At 35.5% G+C, this 13,225-nt stretch overlaps 1 protein-coding gene across 1 annotated transcript in view; it reads right to left on the bottom strand.

Annotated features, from left to right (window-relative positions):
* Positions 1-1,003: 1,003 nt before the first annotated feature.
* LOC150088837 (twinfilin-1-like) overlaps positions 1,004-13,225 on the bottom strand; it is a 63,229-nt gene continuing 51,007 nt past the window's right edge. Inside the window, exons 9-10 of the mRNA XM_090370936.1 lie at positions 8,765-8,886; positions 1,004-1,240 (exon numbers count right to left, since the gene is read on the bottom strand). Coding sequence (XP_090227062.1) covers positions 1,082-1,240; positions 8,765-8,886 — 281 coding nt within the window. The 3' untranslated portion in view covers positions 1,004-1,081. The remainder of the gene's footprint in view (positions 1,241-8,764; positions 8,887-13,225) is intronic.

Genomic DNA, 13,225 nt, shown 5'->3' on the forward strand with positions numbered 1-13,225 from the left:
AGGAAAACTGTTCAAATCGGACATTTTCAATTAAAGCTGCAATTATTATTATATTTGAATCGTTTTCACTTGCAGTCAAAACAAAAATCAATTTGATGGTAATTTTGAAGTATTTCATAATGTGTAGGCTAGTCTTTTTTTTTTTTTTTAAACCTTTAACCTTAAATTTCTTCTTGTCTTAACATACTAACAGCTATTTACATTAAAATATATTTTAAAAGTTTTTCAACAAAATTTCAAATATATCCAGATAAATATTTGACTAGATAGTTTCATAGCTTTAAGTTTTTTCCCATTTAATGTAATTTTTAGAATACTGTGCTTATAAAAAAAAAAATATATATATATAATAAATCTTTGCTGAATAAAAAAAAAAAAAAAAAAAACACCACCATTAAATTTATGGAAAATGGCACTGATGAAATTTAATTAAATTCAGTGTGATAAAAAAAGTCAAAAAGCTTATATTAGGCAACTGCTATAATAAAAATCTCTAAAAAAAAAATCAGGTTTTAAAATCTGAATAAATTTTATTCATTCAGCGAGTTTTCCAAACTGAATTTAGAAAAGAATGCAGAAGAAACTTTTCTTTTAAAGAAAACATGTCCTTTTAAAATATGTTTATTGCCTTTCCTCAGGTCTATGAACATAGTATGCATTCAACTCGGTGATGAAAAGATAAGTTTTTTTTTTTTTTTTCATTTTTTTTTTTTTTCGAGTTAAAAATAGTAGCATCTACCATTCTACTATAAACTCCATATAGTTACTGATTTATCATAAACTATACCTTAGAAAACTAGATAATAAAACATACCGGTGCACAATTTATGGAATACTTTTCAAGTTTCTTACCTATGATTATTACTAATCAGCTAGTGCATATATAACAAACCCAGTGTTGCCCTTAATTTGTAAATCCCTATATAGTTAACTAACAGACAACCTGAGCTTTTAAATATATATAATATATATATTACAATTTGCTTCAAAGATTTATTACAAACTGTCTGCTAAACTTCCATTTGCAATATTTGCACATGAAAGTGCACTTATATACATAATCATAATACAAAACAAATGCTCAAACATCTTCCTCCTGCTGAGGACGTATAAGCCTTCTAGCTCCACGATTACTTGGACCTTTAGGTTTTGCAAATTTTTGTCTGTGAATGTTTTTCTTTGGATGAATCTCCTCTATAAGAAACTCTTCAGTGAGCTCTGTTGGGTTATCTATTTCAATCTGGAAATTAATAATATACATTCTATTATCAAAGTGATATTACTTAAAAATTTAAAATTACTACAAAATTTTAATTAAATTAAATTGCAAATTAAATAACTGTACAGAATAGCACTTCTCATGAGATAAAAACAGACTTTGTATTAACTGAATTTTGTCATAAACGAATATTTAGAAAGCTTATCCTTTAGCAAGGGAATGTGTACTTCACAAACAAGCATTTTATATAAACAGAGTTTGTATAAGTGAGATTTTACTATAATAATAATAACATATACAGACTGGCCTCGATTAAAGCGATTAATTCGTCCCGCGAGCGCATTGCACAAAACGGAAACGCGTTAATCAAATAAAATTAATCAATAGGAAAAATTATAATTGGTCCTTGACCTTCTGGAATGTCCATAAAGAATTTTAAAAATACCTTTTAAATAACTTTTTAACTGTATAAAATGTAAAAGATAATGAAAATAATTATGGAATTAAATGTTTATTGCATAAAACAGCGGTTCCCAAACTGCGTGCCGCGGAATATTTTAAATTTTCGAGGGAAACACAGCGATACTCGACATCTGTCGGACACCGCGCAAACCACTAGCTCGAAGTAGTTCATAGTTTCAGCATTTCTTATTAAGTTGTTTGGAACTAACTACTAAATGGAACTGTTAGATATTTCTTTTGGTCTGGGTGCACCTTGAAAAAATTACTGAGACACTAAGGGCGCCGTGAACCGAGAAGGGTTGGAAACCTCTGACATAAAATACACAATAAAGAAATGACTGTTGCGGAAATATTTGAACAATGTTGACTTTCTCTTTTCATCAATCAATTTCCGATAGCCAACAACAATCTTCTCTGGGCCCTGGCAAAATAAATATCGCAGAAAACCTCAAACCTTTTGTTTGAGGTTCTCTGCGATACGAAAGATTTCATCTAATTCTTTTACCATTATCTTCTTCGCAGTAACATTTTCATCTGGCTCATTTAAAAATTTGAATTTTTATGCAAGTGTGCATTGACTTTATTAGCAGGAGACAAACAAGTAACACATCTTCTTCCGATGGTTGATAGAACACACCGACGCGGACAGCAGGCAAACGTTTGTTTATTGCCAGTACGACTCAACTAACACGCGATTCAAATCTTTTTCAACTATCGCATAAAAGATCGCGTTAACTGGAAATTTTCATCGTGTAAAGTGAAAAGTGGTATAATTTTTCAAATAGCGTTAACTGAAAATCACGTTAATCGAACTCGCGTTATACGAGGCCTGCCTGTACATAATAATGCATATTTGGATTTCAGTAAAGCTTTTGACATGTTCCACCACACAAAAAATAAACCCGAACTGACACTTCCTTGAAGCAACCATGGCAAATGGAGGACCACCATCAAGGTCAAGAACATCACGACTAGACTGATACCCATTGGAAGAGGAATCTTCCAAAGAGATGGCTGGAGCCCACAATGGTTCTGTTTGGCACTCAACCACCATGCTCAATAACAGCAAGTACGGATATATCCTAAAAGAAGGGAGAAAGAACCTGTATAATCACTTTCAAGTGATGTACATGGATGACATCAAACTCTATGCCACAATTGAAAATCAACTCCAACAACTATTCCGGATCACCATAGAGTTCAGCACTGACATCACAATGCAATTTGGCCCAGACAAATGCAAGGCCTGTGGATTGAATACAAGGACATTTAGTCTGACAAAACTACCAGCTGAAGACTGGTAAAGAAATTGAAGCCATGACAGAGGACAAGACATACAAATATGTGGGAATGATGCAGGCCCAGTTAACACAAAGTCAGAAAACAAGGAGATCAAAGCACGCCTGACTGAGAAATACAGTAGACTATAAAATAATGGCACCCCAAATAACGGCACATCGAGATCGGATGTATACATACAGTGCAGATGTCTTGCAGTGCCGAAAAAAGAAAACAGCAAGTCACGTGATGTATTTGTTTATGTTGCCATTTTCAAAGTGAATTCTGTACTAATATCATGGATTATACTGCTGTTTTACATTTATTTTAAATCTAAAAACCCCTCACTATGGCTCCTAAAGTTAATAAACCTCATACAGAGAAGAAAAGAAGAACAACATTAAAGCTTAGTGACAAACTTGACATAATCTAACCTATTACATTAGGGTCACCCGGAATGTTAATTCATAAACTCATGTGTATTGTGTGTGTTCTCTGCTTAATCTGCATGTTTTGCTGGACGAAAAACCCCAGTTTCTGGGGAAAAAACCTTGCTTTTATGTTTATAGGCTTTTAAAAAAGGAATGTTTATAGGCTTTTAAAAAAGCCTATAAACATTCCTTGCATCATTGAAGGGATTTGAACCCGGCCTTTTCCACCCAGTATGAAGAGGACGGTGATGATACCACTGTGCTACCCATGCAGACTAAACTTGATATAATAAAGAAAATAGAATGGGGCATACGCTTGTTATTGTTATTTGTTTGTTATTTGGTTTTTAGGAGCATTAGCAACTAAGGCCATATTGCTCCGGGAGATGCGGTGGTCATTTCCTGACCTTTCCGCATCTTCCGTATTTGGTGGTGACGGGCTCGAACCCCGGTCTAATCAAGAAGCGTGTGCTACGCACCGCTGCTCCTTCCCACCTGGCTACGGAGGCGCCCAGGGGCATACGCAGAAGTATATCAATGGCAGAATATAACATTCGGTCATCAACCTGTTTATGTTTTTTTTTTTATATGCAGTTAATAAAATTGCATTCTTAATCTCTATTTCTTATTTGACTTCATTATTTCTAAATAAGTTAAAAATAAAACTTTCTAGATATAACGGAAAAATCAAAATAATGGCACCACAAATCCCCAAAGGTGCCATTATTTCGAAAGTCTACTGTATCATATTTTAAGTCAGAAATTATCTTACCTGAGATTTTTTCAGGAATAACTGCATCCAGGTAAGATATAATTAGAATAGTATTGAAAGACCTGCCTACAGATAATTAGATAACAATTCAGAGATAATTAGATTCTAGATAATGGAAAAATCGAAATAACGGCACCTTGAATCCCCAAAGATGCCATTATTCTGAAAGGCTACTGTCCCATCAGAGACTGAGAAGCCTGCTAAAATCAAAGCTGAATAGTGGGAACATGGTCACAGCCATAAACACTTACACAGTCCCAGTGCTAACATATTCCTAACGCATAGATTGGACAGCACTGAGCTGGAGGAGATTATGAGATCAATCAGGATAACGACGACCAAGAGCTACCAGCACACCTGAAGTCGGCCATTGAGAGATTGAGCACAGCCCGTAAAGGAGGGAGGAGATTAAATGACCTCATTGAACAAGAGAAGAAGGTGATTAAGAACTGGTGATTAAGAGCACCAATCTACTAAGCTATAAGAAAGATAGACAAATGGCACACAACACGCAACCCAAACAAGGAGACTACACTGACACAGAAGGAAGAAACAAAGACAGAAAGATGGGCAAAGAAGTCACTCCATGGCAGACACTATAATGACCTCCATCTAGACTACATAGATAAGATGGCTTGCAATGCTTGGTTTACGAAGGGAAAGCTCTTCCCCGAGACCAAAGGATTCAGAACTACATCGCCAAGGACCCTGGAATTACAGATAACAGATGTCAACAATGCCACCTGGCCCCAGAAACAATCCAGCACATCACCACAGGATGCAGCGTACAGATGGAGTACACTCACAGACAACCAGGTGGGCAGGACAATTCATCAGAAGCTAGCACAAAAATACCACACCTGATCAAAGAACATTTTACCATATTACAAGTATGAGTCTCGGGCCATACTAGAGACATCTACTCACAGACTTTACTGGGATGTGCCATAATAACGGACAAGACGATACCAACCAATAGACCAGACATAACCCTCGTAGACAAGAAGGAAATGGCTACCTACCTGATCGACATAGCAGTGCCCAACACCAGCAACTTCTAGAAAACATAAGAGGAAAAGATCAGGAAATACTCAGACCTAAGACGGGAAGTCAAAGTTATGTGGCAAATGGAACAAGTAATGACCATCCCAATCACATTGTCAACCACTGACATGGTGCCAGAGAACCCCCATAAGAACATAGCAGAAATTAGCCTCCCAGAGAACACTTACATAGAACTCCAGAAAGGAGCAATCCTGAACACCTGTAGGATAGTATAGTAAGGGAGTTCCTTGACCAACAGTAATAATAACAGTAACCAGACACAACTAACCACCCCATGTACTTGGTACCAGTACCCATCACGGGATGGAGAAAAAAGAAAAAACCATAAAGGAGAAAATTTTTTTTTTATTAAAAATAATATCGTACAATTCCACAGGAAAATTATACTTCATTATGAATTGTAATAAATCATAGTTTACTATTCATTTATATGTTCTTTATTTTTCCCTCCTGTTCAATTACATAGTATGTGTGCTTTTTGTATGGTATTAGCAAGAAGGCAAAGCCTCAGAATGCTGCCTAGTAGCAATGTTTAAGTTATGTAACCATTCTTGTGGGGGAGGGGCTGCAAATATCTTTTCAGAGTGTAAAAAGGCCAAAATAATTACAACAATATCCTGCATAGCACTGATAATTGGTAACGAAACCATTCCGTGTTATGTGAAACCATGCTGATCGAGGTATAATTATAATGGGTTTTAATTGAATGCATACCAGAGAAACAGTCTATAAACAAATTATAATAAATCTATAAACAATTTGCACTTGATAAAGAATTAAAAGGATTTGAAATTAAAAAAAAAATTGCAAAAATTTTATTAATGAAAACGTAACATCATGAGAGAGGAGAAAAATGCTTTAAAAAGCAGTTGTTTATTTAGGTATTTAAATAATGAAGTCTGGTGAAGCCATCTCTTCTTTTTCTCCATTTACAAGTCTTTGTAGCATCGAATCCCATCTTGTAAAATTTGCCGTATCTTGATGCTATGTTCAACATTTGGATCTCCGTTTGTAATCGCCTTGCAGGCCATGTCAACCCCACAAAAAACTTTCTCCAGTTCTTCTGTTGAAAATTGTTTTGGTAGCACTTCAGAATTGTTTTTCTCTTCTGCATATGCAGTTTGTTCGTCAATTTCAAGGAGAGTTGCATCATCTAAGTCGCATGTGAGTCAATGCAGTCACGTACATTGGCAGTGTCCAAAGTTTCAAATCCCAAGTCTTTTTCGACCTTCACAATGTCTTTGCGGCAATCATCTGAACTTTCAATTCAAAACCAGTGAAATCATTTACCAAATGGGGCAAAACATGCTGGCAAACAGATTGCATGTTTTTGGCAGTGATTTCTAGCCAAGATGCAGATATATTTTCGTATTTAAAGGAATAAAAAATAAATTTTGAAATGAAAAGTTTGAAAAACTATCATGTCGCCTTGTCAGAATGGAATTAAGAATACTGAACACTGTTGCACGTTGCAGCTGACTGCCTGAAGGGAGCTATTGTCACATGTGCATGGTAGACAATACAGTTGGCACCACAGCATATATGTACCGTACCTAGGCTACGACAACACAGCATATACACTGGTGTGCAAAATTTAAGGACCAGTCAGGTTTTCACTTGTAGCTTCTCATAGGAGTGGACTGGATACGGGAAAAGTATACCAAAGAAACCTCGTGAGGTATAGAAATGATGAAGGAAACAACACCGACAACAACGGAAACAAAAAACGGTACAGAGGGACTTTATTCAAGAATGGCAACATAGCACTGGCTGCCATGATACAGATGCATCACTGCCAAAGATGGAACAAAGGGAAGAGGTGGTCCTCAGTAGGAGATATGGCTGCCTCTAATGTCGATGCAGGCTTTGCACTGCCTGTCCATACTTAGAACAATGTTGTTGATAAGTTCTTGTGGTAACATTGTCCATTCCTCTGTCAGCGCCACCAGAAAATGTTCACCATCTTCAGCTGGTGAACATTTTCTGGTGGGTGTGGACGTGCCTCTAGGCATCTCCCTAGAGCATCCCATATGTGTTCGATAGGATTTAGATTGGTGAACGGGCAGGCCAATCCATACGAACAATGTCCTCACTTTCCAAAAGCATATCAACAGCTGCAGTGCGATGGGGATGTGTTGTTATCATCCATAAACACGAACTCGGGGCCAATGGCACCTCGGAACAGATGCACATGGGGAAGGACAGCACAGTAGCATGCACCAGTTACAGTGCCGCCTTCCAGTATCTGGAGTTGTGTACGTCCATCCAAGATAGCGCCTCTCCAGACGAGAACACCTTGACAGCCATATCGATCCCTTTCAGTGATGTCTGCGGGGTGATAACATGTGCCAACCTCTCGCCAGATTAGCTGACGTCCATGATCAGTGCTGAGACCGAATCTACTCTCATCAGTAAAGAGTACCTCAAGTAAAGATTTTGTGGTTGTAACCTTTAGAAATAGTGTTGGTCCTTAAGTTTTGCACACCAGTGTATGTATAGTACCTGTCTAGGCTATTGAATGAGTTTTAATATGTACAGTAAATTTTTGACTTAATCTTAATTGAACAAACTGTGTTATAGTGAAACCAGTGCTGTTTGAAGCCATGCTAAGCGAGGTATTGCTGTAATGCTATTTAAAAAAAAAATCACACAAAAATAAAAAAAATAAAGAAATAAAAGATATAAAAAGACAAATTTGTAAGCATTCTACATCACATTTCTTCACTTACCATCTTGATGTAGAAGAATACTTAAAGCAGTTTTCTTCTTGCTTGCCCCCCCCCAGAAAATTCACAACAAAATTCTGTTTGCAAAGACAACTTTTTGCAATTTAAAACCAAAAAAGATTACCGATTATTTAGCACAGCTAATCTGAATTCCATTTTGTCTTTTTCGCAGTGCTGAAAGTAGGTATCCAGCGTGGAATACATTTAGAAAAAACAATACTCACAGAAAATAAGTCAATCCTAAGGTAAGCTATATGTTTTCAAAATCTTTTTCAAGAACAAATAATTAGGAAAATTAAACTAAAATAATTTACAAAAACTAGGAAGTATACAGGTCAGGAATCATAATGAGTATGGAGCTACTATTACCAAAACAAACCCTAAATGGAACCATGTTGAACAAGGCTGTTGAAAGCAGCTTTGATGAGCTTATAAATTCAGTAATTCTGCATTTAAAAATGCAAGACATATGTGCACTTGGAAAACAAAAAACTTCACTGAAATAGGAACTAAACTTTCATGTAAAAATATACAAGACAATTTTCAATGAGAGAGAGCACATAAACAGCCTCAAAAGCTTCAGTCAACAATGCTGTAAGACATAAGAATAACTTTTTATACTTAGATATATATATGGAACTATATATAACACTATAGTGTGTTAGCATATTATAGTATAAGCTAACACACATTTGATTCTTAATTTCTATATATTCATTTTAAAAATGCTACCTCAATATTTAACTTTTGTTTTACAATGTCAATTTATGTTTAGCAGAAATGTAGGTTACAAAAAATTAAACAAACAAACCTTCTTGGACAATTCAATACCAATTTTATTTTCAATAACATCTAAAAGAGGGCTTTTGCAACTTGAATATAGCATTCTTTCTTTCACTGGACAATTATAACCGGCCACTGAATATATAAATACTGAAAAGGAAAATCTAATATATATTTTCAGTAAAAAAAAAAAAAACATTAAATGCAATTTTATTATAGAAATACAAATAAATAATCAAAAATACTATACAATTAATAAGAATTTAAAAATTCAAGCTCTTACTGGATTCAAATATTGAAATTTAAACATGAAATTAGCAAAATTTATTAATAATGCAATTTGAACTAGAAATGCTTTATTTTCTCGATATAGTATGTTACTGGCTAGTTACTCAGCTTTAATGCAATACATTGAGAGTGCAGTGAAATTTTTGTTCACTAGTAATTTATATTAAACATTCATTAAATAAATATATTTACTTATACATTAAAAAACACAAGTTCCAAAACCATACAAAAATAAGTAGAGGCATATCTCATTATTTACTGTTAATCTGTTCCTCAAAAATACAATTACAGTTAATGAGTGAATATTCTGGGTACATTTTACCCAGAGATTTCAGAGGTTACAAACCTTAGCATATTCTTCATAGTTATCAGCATTTTTAATTATGTATCTTACTGCTATCAGAAGAATTCCAGAATAAGTGGGTGACATCAGCAGCATATCCACCATGGCCAGAATGTTTAATTTTTAAGTAGCCATAGAAGAAAGTAAACCACAAGCAGGTGCATAGGACCACATTAGTCTGGTTGCCAGTGCATAACTTATTTTATTTTTTTATTGAATTACAATATTATCTAGATTAAAAATAATCTAATTTTCATATTATTAGTGGCTATTCTTTTTTTAACAAGGCAATTTGTAAGCCAATGTGCAATTTCATACTGACATTTTAGAAACTCTATAGTGCAGCCAGAAGTTGCATTGCTATTCCTTGTCAAATTTTTGACGAGAAATACCAACCTTAAAGATTCTACAACATAGAGCAGAATTTTAGAGAGCTGGACTGTCACCAATATAAGCTTTATGAAAATGAAATAAGAGTATTCATAAACTATATTTAAGAAATTTTAATATCGATTCAAGATGTTTATAATATAGCAGCATACAAATATTTTCATTCATTTTTCTTAAAAATATCAACAATACCAACATTGCAATTATAAATTGCATGTTTCTAACTACAGTAGTTATTTAAAAATTTATTTTTCTTAAATCATCCCATTTCATTTCCTAAGATAGACTGAAATAAATGAATAAAAAAATTGAAGTATTTCCCACATTTTCTTTATACAAACTACCTTCTATAGGAAACTGAGAGCTGACTATTTAAGTTTCTGTAAATGCATGGCAGATGTGTCACATGATAGACAATACGTAAAAATCAGAAGATATGTCCAACCAGCTGGGCATAAACAAATAGGATTTTTTTTGTCCCATGGCTTCAATTTCTTGTGTCATTTGCTTTCCAACAACTGCAGAAATTATGAAATAACCCCATCTCTGAAAAGGGCTAATTAAAAACTCTCCTTTTTGATCATGTTTCAGTGCATTGTGAAAACAAGTAAAGAGATTCTGTTGTCATGACAAAAACACAGAGCTTTGCACTTGAAAGTAAGTAGAATCTGTGCAGGATAAGATTGTTATTTTTACACACATACAGACTTAAATTTACAGGGTTGAGATGCAGTCCCATTCACATACCTCATGGTTAGTGAAATCCAATTTCACCCCCAATGTTTAGTCTGTGTTTTTCTTTTTGTGCAAAATCCTTAAGATAACTTTTCTTTTTAAGCAATCAAATTAATTAAATGGGCAAAATTAATGAAAATCAGCACCACAAATGGGGAGGGCGAGACAGCAAATGGGCAGATTCAACATCAGATGTGGTATGTGCAAACCCATTGTCACATTTTTCACATCAGGTATGATGATATCAGATAGATAGAAATGAAGTGAATAAGCAAAATGCATGGCAACAAAAATATATGGTAACAATTTAGTACAAAAAGCCATATAGGAAGCCAAAAGAATAGATAACTCAATCAGATGGAAATGATAAATAAGCAATTGTTGGACAAAAACACAGCTTTGCTTGAAAGTAAGTAGAATCTTAAAGATTTTAAAGATGAGTGGAGCTAAGTTATAGTTTGTTAATGAGAAATAAATGAAAACAACTATCAGAGTAATGATATGCTCACTACATACAAAGGGTACTAGGAAAGTTTTGCAATATGACGCAACAATGAATCACAGGAAGCTGCTTGTTGCTGCATGTTGAGACATGTTCATATGTGCATAGTAGCCGCCGCGCCAAGTCGATGGGCTCAGTTATTCATTAGTAGTGAGAGTGTAAAGTGCTTGCGATGGCATCGTGGTCACGAAATGAGATAAGGACAGTTTTGCGGTATAATTTCGTGCGTGGTTTAACCATAGACCAGTGCTTAGAAGAAATGACTCTTGCACTAGATGATGATTGTCCACATCGTACAACGATATTCAGGTGGTATAGAGAATTCCAAAGGGGAAATTTCACTCTGGAGGATTCGGAGAGGCCGGGAAGGCCACGAATGTCAGTTACGGAGGAAAACGTTACTGCTGTGAGGAAAATGCTTGACGAAAACAGGCGAGTGACCTACCAACAGATAGAGGATACTTTGGGCCTAAATGCACCAGCAATTCGTTCGATTCTGCAAGATCATTTGCACGTGAAGAAACTTTGTTCTCTCTGGGTGCCGCATCAACTGACTGAAGAGCAGATGACACAACGTGTGACTTGGTGCCGGGAGATGTTAAAAAAGTTTGATAAGGGACAATCTCGGTATGTGAACAACATCGTGACAGGTGACGAGACTTGGCTGTACTATTACGATCTGCCGACCAAGGCTCAAAACAAAGTTTGGGTCCTTGATGATGATGACACACCCGTAATTGTCAGAAAATCCCGATCTGTAAAGAAGAAAATGATAGCTGTATTTTTCAAATCGAGTGGAATTGTGGAACGTGTCGTTTTGGACACGCAGAAGACAGTCACATCTAAGCGGTATACTGAACAATGCCTGCCTAAAGTCATTGGATCTATGAAGAACCTGCGGCCAAAGTCAAGAATGGACACCTGGTACCTCCATCATGATAATGCTCCAGTTCACCGCGCCAAAGCCTGCACCGAATATTTGACCACGACAGGACTGAAACTTCTCGAGCACCCTCCCTACAGTCCAGACCTTGCTCCCTGCGACTTTGCACTGTTCTTGCATGTGAAAATGAAGCTAAAAGGGAGGCGGTTTTCCAGTGATGAGGACCTTCTACGGGCTTGGGACAACGAGTGTGCTTTACTCCCTAGTGAAACTTGGCAGAACTGGTTTAAAGATTGGTTTCGGAGGATGGAGAGGTGTATTGAATGTAGAGGAAATTACTTTGAAAAAATTAAATAAACAAAGCTGTATTGCAAAACTTTCCTAGTACCCTTTGTAATTCACTTATTTATATGAGGGATACTAGAAGAAAAGTTCTCATCTGCACTGGAATATACAAGAAACATATTTGTATGAAATGAAACAAACTGTCTGAGGGTATTATAAAAAAAATGGGGAAAGAGTATCAAAGAGAAATGGAAATATTCTAAATACTCCAAACCAAAGAAGCTTCAAAGAGCTCATGCTCTGGTTGTGATCTAACCTGTGTTGCAAAAACAGGTGATAAAGCATCTGTACTGGGATGTCAGTTGAACTGTTAATTGCTAATAAAGGTGGCAACAACAAGAACTGCCAACTTCTGAGACATTAAGGCTGGCACAATTATTTGATAATCTCTATGCCAATTTTAAAGAGTGTATGGAAAGAAATGAAAAATGGTTCACAATTTTCAATAATAAACTTAACGAGTTGCACCACATAACTAGCAAACTAGCAGAAGGCAATCAATATCTGCAATCTGTTGTTCAGCACCTAGCAAGAAGGATAGAGGATATGCAATCTTCACTAAAAAGGTATCAGGAAGCTGGGTAGATTTTGACATATTCCTCTACATGTTTAAATAGAATGGTTTACAGTAAGCATTTCATAAACTATCAACACTGAAGTTCTGCATAAGCTGGATTTTAAAAAACTGGAATACTATCTGTCAGAGTTGAATAGTATTCAACTCTGACAGAACAATGGAATATTCCCAAGACAGTTAATGAAAGAATGCAAATGTTTATGCAAGACTGGTTCTTCAAAATTTCAGGTTAAGCTCAGCTAAGCAATTTAAATAGGGATGACCCTCAGCTACAGACATTTTAAATGAAATTGTGGAATTCTTCATGTAAGAAAGAAAAAGTATGTGGAATATCAAAGCTCAGTAGCTTGGTCATGTTGCACAAAAAACTTGGTATAACATTTTTCCATTCAAGATTCCTAAACATTGAGAACAGCTCTGAATTAA

This window comes from Mastigoproctus giganteus, chromosome 3 (assembly GCF_048544385.1).
Source record: "Mastigoproctus giganteus isolate SK-2022 chromosome 3, ASM4854438v1, whole genome shotgun sequence".
In the NCBI taxonomy this organism is placed as follows: domain Eukaryota; kingdom Metazoa; phylum Arthropoda; class Arachnida; order Uropygi; family Thelyphonidae; genus Mastigoproctus; species Mastigoproctus giganteus.